At 43.5% G+C, this 26,656-nt stretch overlaps 1 protein-coding gene and 1 pseudogene across 5 annotated transcripts; both read right to left on the bottom strand.

Annotated features, from left to right (window-relative positions):
• On the bottom strand, positions 1–23,378 carry ADAT1 (adenosine deaminase tRNA specific 1). Of its 5 annotated transcripts, none has more exons than XM_045819260.1 (10): positions 23,317–23,378; positions 19,507–19,697; positions 19,129–19,197; positions 18,130–18,184; positions 17,547–17,677; positions 13,545–14,157; positions 11,446–11,591; positions 10,850–10,949; positions 4,466–4,552; positions 1–1,509 (listed from the first exon to the last, which is right to left on the bottom strand). In XM_045819260.1, exons 2-10 carry the CDS (start codon positions 19,673–19,675, stop codon positions 1,377–1,379), a joined length of 1,503 nt encoding a protein of 500 aa, XP_045675216.1. In that variant the 5' UTR covers positions 19,676–19,697; positions 23,317–23,378; the 3' UTR covers positions 1–1,376. The 5 variants fall into 5 exon arrangements, with proteins under 5 accessions (XP_045675216.1, XP_045675217.1, XP_045675221.1 ...); XM_045819261.1 differs by lacking the exon at positions 23,317–23,378 and adding an exon at positions 20,150–20,265; XM_045819262.1 differs by lacking the exon at positions 23,317–23,378 and adding an exon at positions 2,998–3,072 and having other exon boundaries at positions 1,376–1,509; positions 19,507–19,836.
• Positions 14,991–15,123, bottom strand: LOC123806205 (annotated as a pseudogene).
• Positions 23,379–26,656: the final 3,278 nt, after the last annotated feature.

Raw genomic sequence — 26,656 nt, 5'->3', positions numbered from 1 at the left:
TGAATTTTATTTTTTATTTCATGGTACCAATTCATGTTACAACATCATGAATCACAAAACATTATCACAGGCACAAAAGATCATGTATTGTATGATTCCATTACATGAAATACTCAGAAGAGGCAAATCTAGAGACAGAAAGTGGACTACTGCTTGCCCTGGGGCTAAAGGGCTGAAGGGGAACGGGAAGTTACTGCTAGTGTCTGCACGGGGTTGAATAGTGTCCCCCCACATTTAGAACAAAAAAAAGTTTAAAAGTTGATTGTGGTGATGCTTGCACAACTTTTTGGATATACCAAAACCACGAACATGTATACTTTAAGTGGGTTAATTTTATGGTATGTGAATTATAACTCAACAAAACTTTTTATTAAAACATATTTAAAGCTATAAAGAAATGCTGAAGAACTGACAAGAGCCTTGACTAATCTCAACAGGGCGAGCTTCTATCGTCAGGCAATAATTTAAGGTGCGAAGGGGTGAAGAGTTTAATATTACATGTTAGTTAAACAGGCTTGATTGCTAAGTCTGTTGCTGATTTACTCTGTGGACTTTTGGCTTTTTAGACAGAACACTTTCCACTGAGAGTCACAGAAAACCATCTCAAACAGGCCCACTCAAAACAGCAGGAATGTATGTCCTATAATCGAAGTCCAGGGTGGGCACTGGCTTCAGGCATCTGTTTCATTCGTTGCTGCCTTCATTCTGAAGCTGGCTGTCTCTATGTGGCAGGCAAGGTTCCAAGAATATGTGGCCCTCCCAGCTCCTGATACAAGAGGAGAGAGAATCTTTCCTGATAGCTCTATCAACAGTTCCAGGACTGTCCAGGGCTCGATAGCTCACATTCCTGGAGGCAGGAATAAGGTTTGCTTCAACCAAGTCTCATGGCTGCATGGTTTCCCACTGAGCAGGATGGGATGGCTCTCCGAAAGAAGAGAGACTGGGTATGCAAAATATATGCCCACGATGCCAGGCAGACTTGCAGAGATTTAAACATCATTCCAGCCCAACATATACTTGCTGAATTAATGTAGGAACACACAAAACAGAGCATCACTTTTAAAGTACCATATTTCAAATTCTTATTCCATAATCTTGAGGAGTAATAAAACACAGGTTAGGGCAGATGCCAAGGTCATTAGTGAGATGCCATTTTAGTAGAGAGCTACTTCAATCAAGTGTGGATTGTTCCATGTTCCGAAATTCCATCTCTCTTACACAGAAGAGATATGTTGCTCTGGTAGATGGCAGACTTTTTGTCCTGATTCAGCCACAAGAATAGCTAACGCTTGTCCAGCACAAAGGAAGAAGGTGGTCTAGCAGAACGGGCTGGAAAACACCATGCTACCAGTAAGCTCTTTGCAAACTGTCCCGTCTCATTTAAACTGGTGATAATCTGGTGGGTTTCTGATCCAGGATCCAAATGCATGCTTTCGGAGCATGCTCCAGGCTTCCTGGTAGGCAGCTGCAGCCTCCTTGTACTCTTGATACGTCTCTAGCTTCTGCACCCTAATGCACACAACACCACCAAGCAGTTTCTCATTGAACAGCTCACCACCACGGCCAACAAGAAACATGAGCAATCATCTGGACAGATTCATTACAAGAGACTTAGGAACAGGAGAATTTTGGTATGCTTGCTTTCCTAGAGAGACTCTATCTCCTTTGTAGCGAATTCACTACAAAATAACATGGATTAAAACAGGCAAGAATAAAAAGAATGCTAGTTTTGTCTGGTCCCAGTGAAATCAGACAAAAACAAAAATAACTATCATTTTTTTTGGTTGAAAGTTTTCTAAGTGTGTATAATTTCCAGCAGAGGATACAGCCATTAGAAACTCCTTGGCTGCATTTTCCCTCCCAAAGCAAAGCACTTTCCATTTCATCCATACTCGCCTCCTACATACCGACAGCCAACACCCCTCCCAATCCCTTAGTTCTGACTGCTAAAAAATGGTTGATATGTTAAACAATATTTGCAATACTTGTATCTATTTTAAAAGATTTTCATTGTAACAAAGACTCTTTTGACCAAACTTGAGTCAAGCTCCTCCCAGCTCTCTTGTCCACTTGGACCTTGAGTTCTGTCCTTGTATCTTATAGTCGAAGAAACTGACACTCATGTCTTATTGATCCAATTTTATCCTGCTTCTTAGCTCACTTCAGCAAAGTTGCTGTTTGCAGCAAAAATTGATTTCAGTTGTTTGACCAATTTCCTACAGCTTTTTGTTGGCTAATGGGTGGGTCCTATACATATGACAATGTTAAACTTTACTTGAGCCCCAAGTTCTTAAAAAACAGCTATGGGTAAGGAATTGCCCTGCCACCCTTCTGTGTTCTGGGACATGGCTGACTGCAAAGAACTGCCCTTCCCCGTGACTTAAATAAGACTCTCGGATGCCCCTACCGTTCACCTATCACAAGGCCAGACCCAGATCCTCCAAATTCCCATTCTTTGTCCCATAACGATTAGCTGAATCCACTGACCAATCTTGACAAAATACTTGCTAACTTGACCAAATATCAGGTGCACTTCTCTCCTTATCCCAGGCCCCAGAACTCTGATCCAGCCTCAGAATGTGTAACAACCCCTGAACAGCCCCCCTCCTGAGGACCAACTGACAGCAAAAAAAGACATTTCCCTTTTGGTTCAATTATCCTATCACACCACCTGCTCATCCCACTCCCCCATTCCAGGTGCTGTTCAGCCTTGTTTATCTCTCTGTATAAAAGAAGACCCCTTTCTATGTGTCCTTTGGGAAGCTTGCAAAGCTTATGATTGGAGTGTTCTTGCTATCGCATTAGTCCTCTCCTATCGTAATAGACTCCTTCTCTTGCTACGATAGTCCTTTTGAGTGAAGTTCTCTCCTTAACTAAGTCCAGATTATTTTTAATATACAGAATGTACAGAAACCCACCCAGTTCCAGTTTGATTCAGTTTTCTGGACACAACACAAGCAAACCAACCACGAATGACTGGAGGGCATAGATACTAACCACAGTATGTATGATGGTGATAACAGCGGCTAGCCTCTTCATATAATAGTTTCTGGATGCTCCTCTGCTTCCCTACTGTGTATAATAAAGATTTTGGCAGGTCTTTGTCGCCAGTTCCTGGGAGGGAACCTCCACACCCTTAGAATTTCCCAGGGGATAGGACTGTCTTTGTTATTCATGGTGGACCCCTCAGATCACACCTAAGTTCATGTTTAACCAGGTGACTCATGGTGAGCCCTGGCGAGTTGCAGGATGGGGCTGGCCATGCCAGGAAGCCCAACCGTGAGACTGGAAGACTTGGAGCACTGAGCCACCTGATAGCACTATTACTTCGTAGGGTGGGAGGGGGAGATAAGATTGAGTTCAATCACATCGTGTGAACTGCAATTCAATCAATCATTCTTATTAATAACCCCCCCCCCAAAAAAAAAACCTCTGAAGTGCAAGCCAACTTTCTGGTTGGTGCTGAAAGGGTGATGCATCCTGAGGACATGGAAACTCTGAGTTTGGGACCCTCCCAGACCTCCCACTATCTGTTCCTTCTTTTAGCTGGTCCCAACTTGTACTCTTCACCGTCAAAGGTAATTGTAACTATAGCTGCTTCCCTGAATTCTATCAGTTTTTCTAGTGAATTGCTGAACCTAAATAGGTAGTGGGAATCCTGAGTTTGTGGTCAATTGGTCAGGAGTGTGGGTGGCTGGGAGCCCCCAAGCTTGTGGCTAGCATCGGAAGTGAGGGCAGTTTCTAAGGACTGTGCTCTCTGTTCTCTAAAATTTGGCCCAACTCTGGGTAGTTAAGTGTCTGAATTGCACCCACCCACCTGAATTCTCTACGTTCCTGTTTGGAGAGTGATTTCAATCATGGAGTTGCAGTTCACAACCAGTGATGTGAACAAAAGAAGAAGAGACTTGAGCCCTGGCTGGAGTGGCTCAGTGGATTAAGCATCAGCCTGTGAACTGAAAGGTCACTGGTTTGACTCCTGGTCAGGGCACATGCCTGGGTTATGGGCCAGGTCCCCATCTGGGGGAGTGTGAGAGGCAACCAATGGTTGTTTCTCTCCCTCTCTTCTTCCCTCCCTTCCCTGCTCTCTAAAAATAAATAATAAATGAAATCTCAAAAAAAAAAAGAAAAAGAAAAAGAGACTTGATGTTCCTAATTATATTGCTCTCCAAGCACTCTTATTTTCACAATGCTTTCCATCTGAAGGTGAAATGAAAGGAGGGCCTGGAATGGTCCCAGACCCAACTCCACCCTTAGTCTCTTGTGACTTTGTTCTACCAAACTGCCCGTCCTCCATACCTTACACGTATCTGCAAGCAGAGCCATGGAGATAGAAGAGCATGTGGTCAGTGGTAAGTGCCCACTGGCCTACTGAAACACCACTTCTGCTGAAGCTTCCTGCTACTCATAAGCCAGAAATAAACCAGAAGTCTTCCTAAATATGAAAAACATGGGTCAACAGCATCACCTGAGGGAGTCTGGCCACTTGTCCTCTGAAATACTGCTTAGCAGCTTCTGGAATGATCTAAAGAGTTCCACTTTGCTGATTCGAGATCTGTTTAGAAAAAGATGAAGAGGATTTATTAACTGTTTGCTATGTACCAGATCCCTACCAAAGTTACCAAGCTTCAAATGGTATTGGATGTGCCTGAGCCCCCATTTTCACCTGTACTGGGTAAGGAGAAAATCTAGACCTAAGGGTCTGACTAGGTAGAGGCAAAGAAAGGAATCTCATCTTAAAAAATGACATCAGGTCCTGGCTGGTGTGGCTCAGTGGATCAAGTGCTGGCCTGCAAACCAAAGAGTCACTGGTTCGATTCCCAGTCAGGGCACATGCCTGGGTTGCGGGACAGGTCTCCAGTAGGGGGCGCTAGAGAGGCAACCACACATTAATGTTTCTATCTCACCCTTCCTCTCTCAAATAAATAAATAAATAAATAAATAAATAGAATCTTTTTTTAAAGATGTCATCAGCATGAAATCAATCATCAAGGTGACAAGTTCAAAGGGGATAAAGGCAGAGGTGAAATTACTAACTTCCTCCCAGGGTGCCTATTAGCTATGTTGGCTACCTCCTTTCAAGGGAGCTGGCCCCTTGGGTAATACTACTTACAAGAAATTGAAAGCTTTGTTTCAGAAACTTGAATGCTTCTACCTGTTTGAAGTCTACTTCCATGAGCCACCTGAGGCAGAATCTCCAGATTCTCCCTTTGGGCATCAAGGGCTTTTGAAGGCCAACCTATTGCTTCAAACATCAAGCTTCACAGAAGTCGCAGTTTGGAACAAGGAAGGAAATGAGTGTGAATTCCTTCCCAGTCTACCTGCACCTTCTTGGTTTGGCCCATCCAGTTTGGCTGTGGCCTGGACTGTATAGGCCTCCTTTCTTCCTTCATATACACAATTCATGAGCTGATTTAGAAGTTGGGAACCATTGTAAGTGCCCACAATGTGTAGTCTCATGTTTACACATCATACCCTTCACTGTCTTCACAAACTGTACCATCAGCTTGGATACAGTGGCCATACTGGTGCCGATGATGTAAGGGATTGCAGAGTCTGTCAAGAAACCACCTTTCCTGGCGGGGGGCCTAGCCCACGGAAGGAATCACTGCTAAAGCAGAACCCTAAGCCCTCACAGGCTGCTCTTCCTGGGCCCACACTGTGGTAAGTGGCTGTTTGCCTCAGGAACATAAAGCTGCTTTAACATTTAAAAACCTCCAAAGCCAAGAAAACTAATGGAACTCATGAACAGATTAAAGGAAAAAACATAACTATGGAAAATGTATAGAGAAAAATCATGCTAGAATTCAGTATCAAATAATTTAAAACCTTTTACAAATGAGGACTAAGTAAGGTATTTAAATTCATAGAGGGTATCTATAAAAACCTACAGCAAATACATGTCCTTAAAATCAGGAATAAGACAAGGGTCTTGCTTTTACTGCTTTTATCCAACATTATACAGAAGGTTCTGGCCAGTAAGACAAGAAATAAAAGGAATAAGGATTGAAAAGCAAAACCCAAAGCTATTATTTACAGATGAGGGTAGTACTGTCAGTTCTAGCCAGCAGAGTAAGTCAAGAAACGAATGGAATGGAGGATTAAAAGGAAATGCTATTTGCAAAATATTACTATATTAAAAACTTCTGAAAGTATTCCCATATAAATCAGCAGAATAATAAGCATTAGTGAAGTTGCTGGATACAAACACTGGCTGCAACATAGAGAAACAAAAAACTGGTTGCAACAGCAATGCTCAGAAAATGAAATAAAAACTACTTAAACTAGCATTGATAGTAGCCAACCTGTGAGACATTGATTCTTGTCTTCTGCAATTCATGCCTCTGTGCAATCCTCCTGTGGCCCCACACTGAGTAGGGCTGACCTGTATAACCATTGGGAGGTTGCAGGTGCAGTGTGACTTCTGAGGCTAGGTCATAAAAGATACTGTGGCTACTGCCTTGCTCTCTCAGATCACATGTTCTGGGAAAGCCAGACCCTGTGTTGTGAAGATGAACACTGGTAGCCTTATGGAGAGATACAAGTTGTGAGGAACTGAGGCCTCCTGCAGACAGCCAGCACTGACCTGTCAGCAACGTGAGTGAGACATTTGGGAATTGGATCCTTCAGACGCACTCAAGCCTTCAGGTGACTGCGGTCCTGGCTGACATAAGGGCCTGTAACCTCATGAGTCCCTGAGCCAGAATTATCACTAAGCTCCTCCCAAATTCCTGATGCTCAGAAACTATGAAATAAATGTTAACTGTTGTTTTAAGCCCCTAAGTTTTGGGGGATAACTTGTTATAAGGCAAGAGATAAGTAGTATAACATTTAAGGAATAACTCTAATAAAAGATGTGAAAGATTTATATGAAGAAAATTAAACTTTACTGAAAAAATATGTACACACATATACCTAGGAAAGCTATACATATATATGTAATTTTAAAAAACCATTTATTTATTTATTTATTTTTAGAGAGAAGGAAGGTAGGGAGAAAGAGAGAGAGGAACAACCATTGGTTGCTTCTTGTCTGCACCCTGATCGAGGACCAACCCAGAACCCAGGCATGTGCCCTGACCAGGAATTGAACTGGTGACCTTTTGCTGTGTGGAATGACGCCCAGCCAACTGAACCACATAGGTCAGGGCCATAATTTTTTTAAACATTACACATTCACATTGATATTTTCAGTCTAGCACTATCTTTACTCTAACATACTTAGATATACTTAAATTTATTTTTTAATTCCTTCATCTTTTCTTTTCTAATCCAATGGGCCATATAGTGATTCTCTAGGTTGTTTGGTATCTGGACAGGGAGGGGAAGACAATTTTCTACTTTAGGGCAAAGGAATTTGCCTGTAACAGGCAGAATAAAATTAAGCTTCTTAAAAATAAGAGTCCTGTTATCTCATTATTGGTAACACACACACACACACAGAGGATTTATATAAAATAGCTCCTGTAGTGTTGCACTAGTATATTAAATGTCTGTAACGCCCCACTCTGAGTTCATATTCCCTGAAGTTCTAAAGAGGTGGTCTCTGGATGCTCGCACTCAGGAATGAGCAATGAGAAAACCTGCTTTCTCTCCAGCAGTTGCTGGTCTTTAGAATAAAAGTAATGGACTCATTAATAATATGAAGCTTTCTTTGACAAATGAAGAGAAAATCAATCTTAACAAGATATCTCCTGCAAGCCCTGCACCATGTTAGAGGCTCTCCCGTTCAATTCTTACAACATTCCTGTGCAACAGGAACTCTCAGTTACCCTTGCTTTATTGCTGGGAAAACAGAGGCGCAGAGAGGTATTTTTTCCCGGGTTCATACCTCCAGGGAGAAAGGGAACCAGAAACCACGAAGCGTCTACTCTTTCCACCATATCCTTCCTCCCTGTATGAGGTCTGCCTTCTAGATGGAAAGGCATCCACCATGTGTGAGATCTCAGATCATCTATTCCAACATCCTTGTTTTACAGATAGGAACACAATGAAGCCCAGAGAGCAACTGGGCTTGTTCGAAGCCACCTGGACAGCTGGAGACAGAGCAAGGGCGAGAGAGCAGGAGGCACTCCCAATCACACGGAGAGCAATGACGTATTGGGAGAAGCTGGAGAACACTGCTATGGGAATTTAAAGAAAAGATGGTAATTTTGAGCCAGAAGGCAGCAGTGGCTGAGCTGAGTTTTTAAAATGAAAGAAGGTGTGGATTCATAGTGAAGAAGAGCATTTTAGACTTAAGCAAAGCAGCAAACCGAAACCACAGTCAGGTGGGTAGGGCCCATATGTATGAGTTGCTCTAGCCTGTCAACACAGCTCAGCAGGAAACATGTGGTTCCTGTGCCTGTCCCTCGTGACCTGCTCTGCTCACACAGCCTTGGGCCCCTGAGAGGTGCTAATGGTGTTGTGAAGCCAGGAAGGCACATGCAGAAAAACATCCAAAAGTCTCTACCCACAACAGGTTTGTAAATACTGCTCAAGTCAATATGCTGGGCGACCAGGAGACAAGCCAAGTCTGCCATTTAGGTTGTTTTAAAGCTGGTTAATGGCTACAAAGAGCAATTTTTTTTTAAGTCTAATAAGATGTAAGTTGTTGTTTGTGTTGAGTCAGGCAAATAACCATGTCAAAAAAAATCCACCTGTAAAATTTAATTATAACTCTATAAAGGCATAATACAAAAAAATGGAAAATCAACTTAGAGTGAAAAAGACGACCTGTAAATTGTGGGGGTCCTAAAGAGTCACTCAGCGCAGCTCAGCCCAGCCTGAGACAAAAATGCCTTTGGTGGAGAGGCCACCCCGCCACAACCCGTCCCACCCTCAGGCTACTGCAGAACAGCTGTGGCTCAGCGGGAGGGAAAAACAGGGTAGATGAGACCAGCATGGCAGATGCATGAACCTCCAGACACTCAACAATGAAAACTGTGTCATGTCCAGCAGCTCCTAAGCTCTACACTTCAGCAAAAGCCAATCTGAAGACACAGTTTTCCATGGCGCCCTTTTTGCCAGTGCAGTCACCATGGAGCTTTATGAGTGATTCTTGGGCTCCAACCTTGACCTTCTAAACCAGAATCCCTAATGGAAAAGCCCAAGCAAGTGATTCCTTTCAAAATCTCCCAGGGGAAAGAATAGTGTTTCCAAAAAATAGTGTGGGGACAACTGGATGCTAAAGAATGAAGTTGGACCCCATCTCACACCTTATAGAAAAAGTAACTCAAGATGGATCAGTCAAAACATAAGAGCTAAAACTATAAAACTATTAGAAGAAAACATAGAGTAAATCTTTGGGACCTAGGATTAGGCAATGGTTTCTTAGGACACCAAAAGCACAAATTGCGAGAAAAAAAAAGATAAAATAGACATCAACATTTAAAACTTTTAAAACACTCTCAAAAAGTGAAAAGACAACACACAGAATTGGAGAAAATATTTTTAAATGTATAGCTAATAAAGGACTAGTGTCTAGAATGCAGAAAAAAATCTTACAACTCAACCATAAAAGATAAATAAAACAATTTTTAAAATGGGCTAAGGTGCTGGCTGGGTAGCTCAGTTGGTTAGAGCATCATCCCAATATGCCAAGGTTGATGGTTCGGCCTCTAGTCAGGGAACAAACAGGCAGCAACCAATGAATGCATAAATAACTGGAACAGCAAATTGATGTTCTTCTCTCTCAAATCAATAAATAAAATGTTTTAAAAATGGGCTAAGATCTGAATAGATATTTCTCTAAAGAAGATATACAAATGGCTAACGAGTATGTGAAAAGACACTCCACATCATTAGTTACAAGGAATGTGCAAATCCAAACCACAGTGAGATAGCACTTCACACCCACTAGAATGGCTTCAATAAAAACACAAAACAGACAGTAACAAGTATTGTAAATGATGCAGGATAATTGAAACTGCCATGCATTGCTGGGGGAAGTTTTAAAATGGTGTTGTTGTTATGGAAAACAGTTTAGCATTTCCTCAAAAAGTAAAACCCTAGGTTACCACATGACCTAGGAGTCCCGCTCCCAGGCATACACAAGAGAACTTGGGTCCGGGTGCTCTCCCTCCTGAGAGCACTCCCACGCACTTCCCTTCCCCTTCTTCTTCCCCCACAGGCGTGCATCTCCTAAACGCTAAGGGATCAGACTTGCAACCAAGGAAACAATGGGCAGCAGCAGCTCATCCCAGGCTAACCCCCTGAACCTGTCTCCAAGGCCCCTTTTCTCTGACTCTCCAGTGAGCTGACAGCAGCCCCGCCTCGGCTCCCATCTTTCCCGCAACATTTCTAGGGAGCCGAGGCGGCCCCACCTTGGCCCACTCCTGTTGCTTCTTCTCTCCTAGGCCCTTCCTTGTTACACTGTCCCCAACTTTAATAAATGTATCCTTAAAATAAAAAGAAAATGTCCACCTCAAATCTTGTATACAAATGTTCATAGCAGCAGTATTCACAACAGCCAAAAAGTAAATAACCCAAACATCCATCAGTGGATGAACAGATAAACAAAAGGTGATATATCCGTACCATAGAATATTACTGAGCCATAAAATGGAATGAAAGACTGATAAATGCTACAACATGGATGAACCTTGAGAACATGCTAAGTAATGAAGTTAGACATAACAGGCCACATAATGTATGTTCCGTTTATATGATATGTCCAGAACAGATAAATCCATGGGGATAGAATATAAATTAGGGTTGCTGGGGATGGGGAGAGGGAAAGGTGGGGAGTGACTGCTAATGGGTATAAGGTTTTCTTCTGGGGTGATGAAAACGTTCTGGAAGTAGTGGTGAGGCGTGAGCACATGGCCACCCCCCCTCGTCCCCTCCCCCCATCTGCCCCGCTGCGCTGTACCTGGCCTGAAGGCTTCTGATCCCCTTCTTTGTTGTACCCTGTGGAAAGCCATTGGCGGTGACGTCCAACGGCTGCTCAGGAACTGCACTCCAGCTGATGGCTATGAAAAGATAAGGTTCTAGAGTTAACACTCTTCGGTTTTCTGTGAGTTCCAGCGCTGTTTTAATAAAAACTTCTCCCTGTCTTTGCAGACCCATGAGTGCTGGATAGAATGTCAGGCACAATGACTGTCACTCTGGCAAAGAGTACACGTGGTTTGTTCATGATTAATCACCATCATCATCATCATCATAACAACAACTAACAATCACTGAGCATTTATGAAACAATTTCTCATTTAATTCTCATAACAATCCTGACAAATAAATGATATTTTTATCTGGAGATGAATAAATTGAGGCTGAGAGAGACTAAGCAGGTTGCCCAGGGTCACAGAGAACATGAACTTGACAGAGTATGGGTGTCTCCAAAGCCCACTCTATTGACCGTTTGGGTGGTAAACAGCCTCCCCAGGCTGGGAGGATGTGGCCCACCCCAAGGCACTCCCTGGTCTGGGGACAAGGCACTCCAGGGCAGGTGGAACCTGGATCCCTTACCTGCTCCGCAAGGAACGAGTCGGCCTGGACCGTCAGCCCTTTTGGTCTGCACCACGCAGCGGCTCTGCTCGAACAGTAAATCCGACTGCTGTATTTTCACTTCTTGAACTCTGAAGCCTTTGGGTAAAGCTGAGATATTCTGACACCTAAATGGGAGGGGGAAATCATTCAGTTTAGGCACATTCCTCGAGAAAGAGAGTATCTAGGACTGTGGACCCCACTGCTGCTGCTGTGTCTCGGTGGGAGGCAAAGGCCTTAGGGGGTGTGTGGATCGGTGTGTTTATGGGGAGGGAAGTCCAGGAGGATGTGGGAGAATGGAATCTAAATCACACGAAACTTAGGGCTGAAGGAAGACTCCCCTCCCATTACTCTGAAGTGGTAACTATTTGAGTCACCACCCCTCAGTGATTTCGGTAACACTAAGCTCTATTCCTGATATCAGTTTTGAAAGATTTGAAAACTGTAAGAAGAAACATTAATTTGTTGGCATCTGCTTCCTAGCAAATCCTTCACCAGAAACCAAAGTTATCCTGTAATATAAAACTTCATTTGTTTCTCTTATATCTTTCACATAAACTCAGTGCCAACAAGATGTTGGTTTAGACCTGCGCAGACAGCAATTTAAAAGTCTCAGGGTAAGGAAAACATGGAAAACACAGAAAACATCTTGGACAGAGTGGTTAGGGTCACTTTTATTTTTTTTAGGCATGTTTATTGGGATATAGTTTATATACCAAAAAATGTGCCCCTCTGCAGTATATAATTCAAAGGGTTTTTTAGTATATTCACAGAATTGTGCAAGTATCACCACATTCTAAGTTTATAACATTTTCATCAGGCCAATAAGAAACCCTGCACCATTTAGCAGTCACTCCTCATCCCTTTCTCCAGCCCCTGGCACCAAGAATCTACTTTCTGTCTCTGTAGATTGCCCATTTTGGGTATTTCATTATGTGAAATCATACATTACGTGGCTTCTTTCACTTGCCATAAGGTTTTCAAGGTTTATCCATGTTGCAACATGTATCAGTCCTTCATTTCTTGTGGCTGAGTAATATTCCACTGTATGGACATACCGTATCTATCCATTCGTTAGCTGGTGGACCTTTGGGTTGTTTCACTTTGGGGCAATTATGACGAATGCTGCTGTGAGCATTCACGTACAAGTTTTTACGTGGATATGTGTTTTCATTTCTCTGGGGTATGTATCCAGAGGTGGAATTAGGGGGCCACATCCTGGGGCTGCTTCCTGGAGTTGGCTTCAGGAGCGGTCACTTGACACAGGCTCGCAGGCTGCCCCTGGCCAGGGCTTCACCCTGCCCGCAGCTATCACAGCATTCACTGGGTCTGGCTGCCTTCTTCAGGAAGGCTGTACTTGACTGGTCATCCTTTGTCACTTATCTTTTCAAATATTAACACTAATGTTTGAAGGTTTTTAAAAAATTAACAGTAATATTTACATACTGTAGAAAAATTAGAAAACAGTAATCACAAAGAAGAAAAAACTACCCATAATACCATATCTCAGAGGTAGTAACATTAATACCTTTGTGTATATCCTCCTGCAATTTTTCTATATGCATATATACTTCAAGACCAACATGAACTCATTTTATCTTCTCAATTGCCCTTTAGACTCATAGATAGAGAGAAGGATGGCAGCTATGGTAGGGAGTTAGGGGGTGGAGGGATAGAGCAAAAAGGAAAAAGGACTCATGGGCACGGACAACAGTGTGGTGACTGCAAGGGAGAGCGGGTGTAAGGGGGATAAATGGTAATGGAAAAAATAAAGAAAAATAAAATAAATTGCTCTTTAGACATAACAAGCATCTTACCGTATTACATTTCTTCTATAGGAGTCTTAACAAAAATCACTTGATCTATTGCTGGCCATTGTAGTGGTTTTGTTTCTTAAAAATGACTACACACAAAGCTAAATGTTTGAATCTTTCCTTAATTACTTCTTTAGGGCAAATTCCTAGCAGTGGAACTGCTGGAGCAAAATGCATGGATATTTCTAGGCTCTTCGGACACACTCTCAGCCTGCTTCTCGGAAAGGCTGTTCCAGTGGATGGAGCCCTCCCTCCCGGCCCTCTCACCTCCCAATTAGCGCTCTCCGCATGGCTTCCTGGCTGTACGGGCACTTCCCGATGACCACGGCTGACAGGTAGATGGGCTCTTCCAGGAAGTGCATCAGCAGTGACCCCTGGCATCCGAGGACGTTCCACCGTGCCAGCTTGTCACTGCAGGACATGGAGCAAGTCCTGTCTCCCCGGCCTGGCTTCACTCGCAGCAGCCCCACCCGGTGGTACGCGGCACCAGGCTTCCCTGAGTCTCCAGCTTCCCCAGGCACACACTTAGCTCCGGTTCTATAAACATCCACCACTTTGGCACCACTGGGGGCCAGTCCAGTGGCCAGTTCCTCTGAGGGGAGATCAGAGCTGCCGACTTTTGGTGGGACTGGGCCACTTTCCTGATTGCCAAAACACTGATGGTCAGCCTCACCGTTGGCAACTTTTCTGGCAGGAGTCCTGGGCTCAAGCCTCATTTTTTTGGCCATAGGACTGTCCGGGTCTTCACGTTTCCTTTTATCTTCAGTAGCTTCCAGGTTATCACTGGCTTCTACTGATGGGTTATGGGCCCAATCTCTACTGACAGGACAGCAAGGCTGGTCTTCAAACTCGAGCATTGGAATGATGGAGGCATCCCCGCCTACAGGAGAAGAAACCTCTCAAACCAGTGGTTCTCAGCAGTGAGACCACCCACAGCAGCATCCCTTAGGAACCTGTTAGAGATGCAAGTTTTGGGAACCCACACAAGACCGGCTGCCTCTGAAACTCTGGAGGTGGTGTCCAGCAGTCTGTGTATTAATCAACTCTCCAGGCTCTGATGCAAGCTCAAGTTTGAGAACCACTGCTTTAGACAAAGCTTAATATGTCTACGGCCATACCACCCTGAACACGCTCGGTCTCGTCTAAACAAAGCTTAATATTATTCTCTCAGCTGACATGAGATGAATTAAGAACACTTGCCCAAATTTCCTTAATATGAATCATCTCGTGGACGACTCCTGGCCCTCTCCTAGACTCAGTGAGTTAGAATTTCTGGAGGGGAGGGGTCTCGAAAATGGAACATCTTAATAAAGATCCCATGGAATTCCTAACAAAGGAAGTTTTGGAAATACTAGTTTAGACCAGAGTTTCTTAACCTCCATGTTATTGACATTTTGGGCCAGATAATTCCTTGCTGTGGGGTCTGTCCTATAAATCACAGGATGTTTAGCAACCTCCCTGGTCTCTACTTACTAGATTATTAGCAGTCTCTAGTCTGACCATCAAAAATGTCTCCAGATGTTGCCAAATGTCCCCTGGGGAATAAACAGTCCTAAATTGAGAATTACTGGTTTAAAATGAGCAGTTCCCACGTGCATTTTGTGGAATGTTATCCCACAAGATGTACTGGAAAACAAAAGTGGGTGGCTGATTTCATGGTTAAATATTGGGTTGGCCAAAATTTCTGTAAGATGGCTCTGGTAGCACTTAGTTGTCTTTAACTTCATTCCAAACAATTTTGCTGGATTGTATTTTGACAGCAGTCATAGCAGAGTGCATTTTTCATTAGCAATAATTGTACCTTGGATAAACCTCATTAGCTACAATACCGTCACTGCACAAAGCTTCAGGGTGCATTTAAAAAAATATCAAAATTGGTAAATTTTTGTATAGCCATTTTAATACTGAAGATGGAAGAAAATAAACAACACTTTCAGCATATTATGCTTTATTATTTCAAGAAACATAAAAATGCAACTGAAACACAAAATAAGATTTGTGCCGTGTACGGAGAAGGTTCTGTGACTGAATGTGTCAAAAGCGGTTTGTGAAGTTTTGAGCTGGTGATTTCTCAGTGGACGATGATGCTCCACCATCAGGTAGAGCAGCTGAAGTTGATAGCGACCAAAATGAGACATTAATTGAGAACAATCGATGTACATTCTCAAAATATCCAAATCAATAAAGTTACTGGTGAAAATGAAAAATGTGTCTTTTGTTTTACAGAAGAACACCATACAGACTTTTTGGCCAACCCAATAAATTTGGCAAACAAAGCTTACAACTTCCCCATCTTAGAGATGTATGTGCATATCCTTAAACTCTGCAGTAACTCACACGGCTGGTGTTTCCCTGTGCTGGTTTGGGGATTTCTGACCTATTCTGTGCTTACAAGGAATCAAACAAACAAACAAAAAAACCCAGAGGTTAGTGAAAAACACAGCTTCCAGTTGAGAAGAGAGCTACTGCTTCAGACACTAACCTAATGTGTGCTGCTTTTCTAGAATGTGTGAATAATACATCCGCAGCCTTATACCCCAAGAGTGGGAAAGGCAAGAGATGGAGAAGTGGGAGTGTTGCCAGAGAGGCCGGCTGGCAGGCTTCCAGAGACCTCACAAGGTGACAGTGACTTTGAGAATTCACCAGGGCTCACCTCGCACTCTGCAGGCTCAGAGATTTGATCTTGACAGATGCCTGAACTTGAGAGGCTGACTCAAGCTAATAAAACTCATAAGTAAGAGTCTGAAGTAGCTAACCCATGCACCAAATTATCAATTAGTAATGAGGAATAAATGTCAAGAGAGCCAGAAAGTCACACTCTCTATGTGGTACGTTTTTTCTTTCTGCAGACAAACCATGGGTGGACAGCACATTAAAAAAAATTTTTTTTAAATGAGCCAGGGAAGTTAGATCAGTGGTTCTAGATTTTGATTTCATGGACTAGTAAAATTTCCAGAAGATTTTCCAGAAGGTGGTCAACTTTTTATTCCATAAAGTAAGATCTTTAAAAATCCCAGCTAATTATTAAAAATGACTAAACTCTCATAAACCTTAAATGGAAAGAAATTGGCATTTAAAACAATTTATTACATAGTACTTGTTTTTCTTGTATATCAGTACCTTCTCACGGAGCAGTACCAGCCTGTGGCTACGTCGGTTGATTAGGCAGCAGTCAGGCTAGTTTGACCCCCAGATGGTCTCTGTCTCCACAACAAGACTACTGAGTCAGCCAGGCCCTGGCTACTCAGAGTGTGGTCCACAGGCCAATACCACTGGCACGGACCATGAGTTGGTTAGAAATGCAGAACCCCAGGCTCCACCCCAGAATCTGAATCTGCATTTTAGCAAGATCCCTGGGTGATTCATACAGCATACTACAGTTTGAGAAGCACAGGTTAGGAAGCATCCTTTGGCCCCTGGAGCAGAGCACTCACTACTGAGGACACTGTGGATGATCCCTGCCTACTTCTGTAACTCTTTTGTTTCTTAAGCTGTATTATATTTTTGATTTATGATCAAGTCTTGACAGCTATTCTGTCTCTTAGAGTGATTACCTATCTCTGCCCTGATGTTTAAAGTTTAACTTAGTTTTAGTCTTAAAGTTTAATAGTCAGAGGATAATCTTATATCCTTATTTCAAAGTTTTTTGGGTGAGAAAATTTTACTGCCATCCCTGAGTTGTTGTCTACAAAGGGCAGAAATTATTCTTAATTTTCAAGACAGGAAAACAGAGCATCGAAATGACTGTCTGCAGGCTAGGTCTGGTCTTCCTGCCCAATGCAACCACAGCACCTGAACACCCCCTTAAAATTCATGAAAATTTACCTTAACCAAAGATGACTGTCAACATTCCCTAAAAGACTCTATGAGAGGAAGCAAGGGACTAGTTTTATTCCCTGCTATATACCCAGTATGTCATACTGTCCCTGACAAGTAGTAGAAAATACGTGTTTAATGAATGAATTAATGAATGAAATGAGTTTGGACTTCTAAACCTCACTGCTGGTTTCAGGCCTGGTGGGGTTTCAGTTTCAGGTTTCCCAGTCCTGACTGAGAACTGAAAAGTGAGTCCCTGCCACAACATCCCCAACCCTGCCTTTTCTTGGCAGAGAAATGATCAGGCATACTGGCCTATTCACAAAGAGGCACTGTGGCCGGTTGTAGCTACACTTCAGCCAGAAGTGCTTTTTTGAGAAACATATCTATGGATAAGGCGAACATAAGGAAGAAGACAATACAACATTAATCCATAGGCTTGAATGTACTTACAGGGTGTATGGCTGGAGAAAAAGACAAACGACAGGTCTGGTTTGAGTTTCCACTGTCCTCTCTGAGTTCCTGGTACAAAGATGCTATCCTCCTTTAGGGTGGCCGCCAAGTAAAGTTGATGGAGAAGGTACCTAGTGGGTGCAGGATGTTATCAGAATGAACACCAGTCTCTGTGGTAAAGGGGAAGATTCTGGCTGGGTGTTTACTAAGAAAGAAAGATCTACTAAAGACCCATGGGATGGACAGTGACTTAGAATTATGAGAATGATCTAGACCAGTGATTCTCAAAGTGTGGTCCTTGAACTAACAGTGTAAGCATCATCTGGAATTTGATAGAAATGCAACTTCTCAGGCTCCTCCCTTGACCTGCTGAATCAGAATCTCTGGTTCAATCTGGATTTTAGCAAATCCTTTAGGTGATTCTGATGTACACTGAAGCATGAGAACCACTGTATAGAGCAGTGCTATTCAAAGTTTAGTTTACAGCCTAACAAAATCAGTTTGACTCAGGAGCTTACTAGAAATGCAAATTCTGGGACCCCCAAACCTGGCTAAATCAGACTCTCTGGGGATGTGACTTTACCTTTGGAAACTCCTTCTGGCTATGACCTCAGCATGGCTATCGTTGAGGATGTCTCCTGTGGCAAAGACAGGACAGCAATGAAGACATATGGAACCTGGAGAAGCTCTGGTGTTTGTAAGCAGAGCACAGCAATTGCCCTCCTCCAGCACCCAGGATGGCCATACAGCTCTGGAGGGCTTTGCCAGAAAGTATCACAATCACTAATGGCAATGCACTTACAGAAGGGTTCCTCAACTCAGCACTACTGACATTTTGGACAGGAAAATTCTTTGTTGTGGGGTCTGTCTTGTGCACTGCAGGATGCTGAACAACACTGCTGGCAGGCCAGCAGCCTGTTCTCCTCCTGCTCTTATGACAACCAAAAATGTCTCCAGACATTGCCAAAGTCCCTTGAAGGGCAAAATCTCCCCCAGCTGAGAACTATTAATTTATAGGGAAATCTTTATCTGGAGGACAGGGGTCCAGATCTCTTGTGCCTTGCTGTCACACTGGTGCTCATGAGGAAACAACCTCATGGAATTCAATCCATAGTGGTCCTGGAGCAGCTTCCTCATATACAGGAGGCAAAGCTAGGAAAATGGGGGACGCCAACTCCAGGAGGCTCTGCTAACTGGAAGCAGAAGGTGAAGATGCCAGATCTCTAAGGAATTTCCATGTTCCTTTTGGTGCCAAAGTCACCATTTAATTCCAGATTGCTTTCTGGGGCTTCAGTAAGATAATGTGGATTAGCTAAGCTCAGGAAACTTCTGGTTTGAGCATGAAAATACTGGCCAACTTTCAATCCATTCAGAAAGCATGTTCCTGGCAGCCTCTGCTTCCACTGTTTATTTTCATTTTTTATGTGAGTTATGTCCTTCCAACTGGAGCAATAGCAAGTGTGAACTGAAATGGCAGCCACCTCAGTAACATGACCCCTTTGCCCTGAAGAGGAAGGAGCAACATGGACACAGTTTCCAAAGCTCCCTAGACACGCGCTGTTTAGGCCCCATGTGGGCTTACCGCTCTTCCTCATTTTGGACTGGCCTATGCATTTTGTTCCTGTTCCCATTGAGACAACTTCCTTTGTCACTGAGGGAGAAAAAACACAAATCGTTAAGTGAGCTTTCAGAAACTGAACGGTCCTCTGTCCTCAGGTTTAATAAGTCTGCACATTCCTCTAGACTAGAGCATTCCCCATAGGCTGACCCATCTGCGAAGACCACTGCAGTTCCAGCAGGGCTGTCCCCTACGACTTACATCACTGCTCCACCTGGTGGAGAGATGGGGAACACGCCCAATATCGCAGTTTGTACCTGGCGACAACGGCCCCTGTAGAGCCCCGTATATTCTACCATCTCTGACAAGGAGAGGGAGAGTTGCAAGGAGAAAAGGTCTCACCTTGCACCTGTTTGTCAGGGCAGTCACAGGTCTGGTCAGCTATTCGCTGTATCTTCACCACGGCTGCTAGTAACGTCCATTCACGATTGGGCTCTGGCTTCCCCTGCTTGGGCAGCCTAATCCTATAGTGCTGATAACACAGGCTTGCAATCTCATCCGGGGTCCACATGGTCTGGGTTGGTGCTGAGACCCTAATCAAAAGCCACAGCCATCAGAAGTACAGGAGCCTTTCCCTTCCCCCTCGCCTTCCCCCACAGATGTGCATCTCCTAAACTCTAAGGTACAAGACTTGCAACCAGGGAGCAATGGGCAGTGGCAGCTCGTCCAGGGCTAAACCCCTGAACCTATCTCCAAGGCCCCCTTTTCTCTGACGCTCCAGTGAACTGACAGTAGCCCCGCCTCCGCTCACTTCTTTCCCTTAGTAAGTGTACTCTCAAAATTAAAAAAAAAAAAAAAGACAGAAAGGAAGGTCAATGCACAATGCTACACCCTGGCACCATTGTGCTTCAACAGGCTTTCCAACCACGTTCACACTTAGGTTTCTCTAGCTGAAACTCCATGGGGAATTTTCTCCCACTTCCCTGCTGTTTTTCATCTTTAAGGAAAGACCAAAGTCCCAAATCCCACCAACACCAGAAGATACCTTATTTCTTCAATGTGTTTTTTTTAATTCTCTTTTTCAGGAATTTTTTCTCTTTTCTCCCCCACACATTGATTCTTCACCTCCCTGTAGAAAATCTCCCACTGATGCCCTTATCAGGAAAGCAACCCTTTAATTTCTCTGATCATGTTTTTTCATGATGCAGAGGGGAGAAGTGGCGAGCCCAGTTGTTTCTCAACAGTCAAGTGTTCTCATAGGAAATTTTGAAGGATGTGGGCTTTAGAGTCACCCTTTCTGGGTTCCGATTGTGGCTTTGCTTATATTAACTGTGTGGAATTGGATAAATGAGCCTGTGTCTGTTTCTTCATCTGCTAAAATAGGAATAACAGTAGTATTTAATCTATGAGGTTATTGTGAAGATTACATAATATTTATAAAAAAGTAACTGTTGCCCTGGCTGGGTAGCTCAGTTAATTAGAGCATTACCCCAGTAGGCCAGGGTTCTGGGTTTGATCCCCGGTCAGGGTACATACAAGAATCAACCATTAAATGCATAGATCAGTGAAACAACAAGTCAATATTTCTCTCTTCCTCTCTCTCTCAAATCAATTTTTTGTTTTCTTTTTTCCTTTTTTCTCTAAATTCAATTTAAAAAATTTTAAAAACTGCTCTAATATTGAGCATACTTACTGTCAACTGTGATTAATATTATTAAAAAGAAACTTTGATTTCCCTGATTGATTTGCCTTGAGCTCCTTGAAAGGGAGGGGAGCTGTAAGTGGGTACATAAAGGCACGAATAAAAAACATTCATCAGATCAGACCTAGGACAGAGGCCTGAAAGAGGCCTAGGATACTTCGCTAGATACTCTCCCACTCTTGACTATTGACTCTATCAATGATGTCATTTGGACTCAAATATATGAAATCTTCTTTGTAGAAAATGGGATCATGTGGTGACCAGGACAAAGCTAAACATTTAAAATGAAAAAAGACGCTACTAGCCCTGGCTGGCGTAGCTCAGTGGATTGAGCGTGGGCTGCGAACCAAAGTGTTGCAGGTTCAATTCCCAGCCAGGGCACATGCCTGGGTTGCAGGCCACGGCCCCCAGCAACCGCACATTGATGTTTCTCTCTCTCTCTGCCTTCCTCCCTTCCCTCTCTAAAATAAATACATAAATAAAATCTTTAAAAAAAAAAGACGTTACTGAGCCCCAATGGATACACCTTCTGAAACTTGATGTTCTCCAATAAGCTACTTAAATTAACTACATACGGAGGACCTTAGACCAGTGTGGCTCTAATGGCCACGGTGGATATGTAAGCAAACCAAGATCTAAGGCTATAAATACTTCAAGGTGTGGAGGAAAAAGGGGCCACATACTGAACCTGACAAGCTTAGGGGAGGCCTGCATGGCAGTCCTACAAACTCAGAGACCAAAAGTAGCTACATGGATGGTCTGTATACAAAAATTCCTAACTGAAGCCCTGACCAATGTGGATCCTTTGGGCATTGCTCTGCAAAGCAAAATGTTGCCTGTTTGATTTTTGGTCAGGGTACATCCCCAGGTTGCTGATTCTGCCCCTGGTCAGGGTGAATACAAGAGGCAACTGATTGATGTTTCTCTCTCACACTGATGTTTTTCTCCTTTTCTTTTTTCCTCTCTTTCCTTCTCTCTAAAAATAAATCTAAAAAAACTTAAGGAAAAAAAGTTTAAAGAAATCCTAACTAAAAGTGAGTTATGGTGGGTAGTAACAACCTAGGCCTATAGCTTCCTTGACAAAATTCAATCTTTACCTTAAGTGAAACTGTCTATTGTCTTTCGAATCTAAGATAACGTACTTTTGAAATATCAGAGTAATCTTTTCCAGAACCTCTCATTGTTATCTTGTTCCCCATATACTAACTCTATGTGCTATAAGTGTTACTTATTAACTATCCTGTACCCACCAATGTAAAAACTATGTGTTTCTTTTGCCTTTATTATCCAATCCCAGAGATTTCCCTGCTTAGCTTTCGCCAGCCCACTTAATCTACATGGATTTCATGTAACCCTTCTTACATCTCCTTTTATTCTAATATATAAAAGGAGCTGCAGAACTGCCATTTTCCAGAGTATTTTTTCAGTCCATCATGATAGTGTTTCTTGGCAATTGTTAGTTTGGCTCAAATAAACTTATAGTGATTTAAAACAAGGATCTGACAGGAACTGACATAGATTATTACTTTAAAGTCAGAAAACCAGCATAAATCTTGCATATATTGGAGCAAAAGAAAAGTTTGGGAGATGCTAAACTCCTCCATTCGGATTTCCCTCTCATTTCTGGGAGGGATGGAGGGTGGCTATCACAGGGCAGTATATTTTATGAAGGCAGATACTCAGGGAACCGACCTGCAATGAAACCAGATACATCACGAACCATTAATAGCAGACAAGGAAGACGGAACTTGCTAGAAGAAACGTTGACTCCCTGAGATGAAGCATCCCAGACCTATACCATCACCTCATTCACATAGTTAAGTCTGCTTGAGTGTGCGCAATGGTTGAATGTTTTTGATATACTGGGTCCACTTAAATTCAAATACACTCTCTCCTAGATCTTGAATAGCGTCTTTCAGTTCAACAATAACTCAGTTAAACAGGCCTTCCCTCCACCCCCCAGGACCCCGCCCCCCACAAAACCACTTGTTATGACAACTGCAAAAGGCTTAAGAACCCACTTCCTTTTCAAATAAAAATTAAGATAGATCAGCTGCCTGCGGGGGGCGGGGGGGGGGCTGGGGGGGAGGGTTTAAGCGATGCAGGGAGGACCGTAAGCCTACTTCCCTCAGGCCCCCACCTCAATACCCTAGGAGGCCGGCTGTCTTCTCTACTGACTCTAGAGGCCCAGGCTGGGGCCCGTTCGGCTGGCTACTAGAGCGACTCAAGGTTACGAGGTAGACTCCGGCCCAAGGAGCAGAGACAACGTGCGCTCCTGCCTCTTGGGTCTCGCGGCAGGCGGCTGAGAGTGCACCATGCCCCGCGCTCGCTCTACACGCGGCGTAGGTTGGCACTTCCATGAAAGCCGCTGCACTTTTCCCCGTGCCGTGCGTGCATCGTGGGTGGCACGGCTCTCAACTCCCCCCACCCCAGAAGCTCCAGAGTCCCCCAGCTCACTCCAGGGACCTCCAGAGCGTAAACCCACCACCTCACGGACGCTCCCCGCCCACCTTTAGGACGCGCGCCCTGGAGGGAAGGAGCGGAACCCCGGTAGCGTTGGGAACGTGCTGTCACAAAGAGGCTGTCCCCAAGGCCCCGCCCCAGAAGTGCGCGGTGAACGCTGGCTCCTGTAGTCCTTCGCTGGAGAGGCGAGGGGAGCGGTGCTTGGTGCTTAGAGCTCCGCGGCTTGCAAGAGCTGTGCGGAGGTAGCTGTGAAATGAGCTGAAGGACGCTGACTGCGTGGTAAAACATGGTTCAAATAACAGTAGAATGATATTGTGTCTTGGAATACTAGTTTAAATTTCTGTATAAAACAGCGCTGCCCAGTAGAAATATAATTTGAGCCAGGTATGTAATTTAAAATGCTTTAGTAGATACATTTTAGATGAGATTGGGCGCGTTCAGGGTGCTATGGCAGTAGACAGTAGATATATTTTTAAAAGTCAAACGAAATAGGTAAAACTAATTTTAATAACATGTTTTATTCAACCCACTAAGTCCAAATATTATTTCAACATGTAATCAATATGTTAAAAATATTGAGGTATTTTGCCTGGCTAGTGTAGTTCAGTGGATTGAATGTGGACTGCAAACCAAAGGGTCGCTGGTTGGATTCCCAGTCAGAGCACATGCCTGGGTTGCAGGCCAGGTCCCCGGGAGGGGGCACATGAGAGGCAACCACACATTGATGTTTCTCTCCCTCTCTTTCTCCTTCCCTTTTCTTCTCTCTAAAAATAAATAAATAAAATCTTTAAAAAATATTGAGGTATTTTACACTACTTTTGTATATAGGTTTAAGAAAGCTGGTGTGTATTTTACACTTAACAGTACATCTCAATTTGAACCAGCCACATTTAAATGCTCAAGAGCTAGTGGCTAACAGGTTTAGACCCGTTAGCATAGGTCTAAAACCTTTAGAGTGCCAGAAATGGGCAGAATAAGCTGTCTGGACTGTTCAGGAGCCCATACAATCCTACAACTGTATACCTCAATTTCTGAAGATGAGAGAATTCACTTTTCTTCTTGTTAGCCCTCAAAAGTTAGACAGAAGTTCAATTTACTTGATCCCATCCTTCTCTCTAGTTCAGAGGACAAGGATCAGAGGCCTCCTCTGAGTCTAAAGACCCTGATCTTCTTTCTGTCTCTCCATCATCTTTAATCTGCAGCAGACTCCCCCTTCCGTCTTTAAAAGAGAGCTGCTTGTAGCAGGGGAACTATCTTCTAGGGTTCTTTGTCTCAGGGATTGGTACCACCATCAATCTAGTCCCATAAGCTAAGAAGTGAGTCACCCTGCTTGTTATTTCCCCTCTCTTAACCCTAACTTTTACCTTTTCTTGCCAAACTCCTGTTCTTTCAGAGAAGCCAAAATGCACATGGAATGTCACTCCCCTGCTTAAGTATTTCAGTGGCTTCCCAGCACTTAAAAAAAAAAATCTAGTTTTCAATTATAGTTGACATGCAATGTTATATTAGTTTCAGATGCACAACATAGTGATTAGACAATTAGATACCTTAAGAAGTAGTCACCACTATCCAGCACTCTTAAAATACAAAATTCTATAGCAGGGCTCACAGTCGTGCATGATCAGCCCCCTCCTGCCTGATCAGGTGGTGTATTTCTTTGGGCATCTGTATTCTGCTGTCATTGCCTTCTCCATGCTCTTTCTTACTTCAGGGTCTTTGCACTAGTTGCCATGCCATGGAAAGGCCTTATTCTTCTTCTTTGATTGTCTTCCTTCAGATCTCTGATCTAATGTTCTCAGGGAAACCTTCCTTAACTAGGTCTGTTAGTTTCTCAATACCCCATGGTCCTATCCTTCAAAGCATTTACCAGGGTTGCCATTTTATACATTTGTCGATTTTCCTTACACCTCTAGAAGCTTGATGAAGCTTGCGACCATGCCTTTGTGTTCACCCCAGGACGGCAGTTAGCAAATTGTGGGCCTTCAACTGTTTAAGGAGGTAATGACTTTATAATCCTTCTAGCTTTCATCCTATTTGTCATTTTTCCTGACCCCACAAGCAGTAGTAGTCTATTACTGCTTCAGTTCTGTCCCCAGCCTCCTTGAGGACAGAGAGCTGGCTTCTGCCCACAGCCTACTACTAAAAAGCTTTTTCACACTTGTGACCTCATTAACCCTTATTGCCTTTTCCAAAGGTGCATGTTGATAGTACAATGTTGCCTGAAGTCCAGGCCCTTATCGTGACCCTACACCTTCTCCCTTGGTGAGTTGTTTTCATTTTACTTAACCCCACCTTTGCTGAAGGATGTCAGGTGGAAGTGTTTCTTCTGAAGTGCCACCTGGTTATCTACTATCGGTGCCAAGTTCTCCTGGATGTACTATGCTTAAATACATAACAGCAAGAGGGCCAGGTGCTCACCCCTCTCTGAAGTACCCCTCAGTTAGGTAATTCTTCATGCTTACATCATTTTACCAGCTAAGGAGAAACCTGTGGAAGTAGAGTGGCACCTTCCACACTAGGATGCTTGCTTGCCGTTTTGCTGAGGTACAGAAGACAAGTCCACTGTTGTATGACTCATTGGGGGAAAAAAAAATCCCAGCTGCCTCCCTATGTCAGGGATCGTGGACTCCATTAAAACAGTAGTCTCTCAGCCATACTCTTGTCATTCTTGAATTGAGCTGAAAATAAGAAAATTCTAGCCCTGGCCGTGTGGCTCGGGTGGAATGTTCTAGGCACTGAAGGGTTGCCTGTTGGATTCCCAGTCAGGGCACATGCCTAGGTTGTGGGTACAATCCCCAGTTAGGGCACATGTAGGAAGCAGATGAATCGATGTTTCTCTAAAAATCAGAGGAAACGTGTCCTCCGGTGTGGATTAAGGAAAATTAAAAAACTCTGGATTGACTATTCAACATGCTATTCCCATTCCATGTCTAACAGGCTTGTCAATCTTAACCAAATGTTCAACCTTCCTTTTCAAACCTGGCCTTCCTCAGTTTTTTCCATCTCTGTAAACTTAGGGCAACTTTCCAGTTGTTTAGGCCCCAAACCTTGAAATCACCTTAGGCTGTTTCTCACAAGCCACTTACCATCAGCAAATTTTGCTGACCACAAGAACACAGGCAAAACCCACTGACTTCTGTTACCTCACACCCCCCAAGTCTAAGCCAGCATGCCTCCAAACCCACTGCAATAGCCTGACTAGTCTCCCTGCTTTCACTCTTGCCTTTCATATGCTCAGTAGAACAATCCTTCAAAAAACACTCCTTTGCTGGAAACCTAATGGCGCTCCATCTCATTCATAATAAAATACTCCTTTGCATGGCTTACAGGCACCTGTGTGATCTGGCCTTTCACTGATTTTCATCCTCTCCTTTCATCACACCAGAA

The sequence above is a fragment of the Phyllostomus hastatus genome, unplaced genomic scaffold, assembly GCF_019186645.2.
Source record: "Phyllostomus hastatus isolate PE091 unplaced genomic scaffold, TTU_PhHast_1.1 phas_scaffold_345, whole genome shotgun sequence".
Taxonomy (NCBI): domain Eukaryota; kingdom Metazoa; phylum Chordata; class Mammalia; order Chiroptera; family Phyllostomidae; genus Phyllostomus; species Phyllostomus hastatus.
Note: the sequence above shows the minus strand (reverse complement) of the source record. Positions and strands in the feature narration are given on the sequence as shown.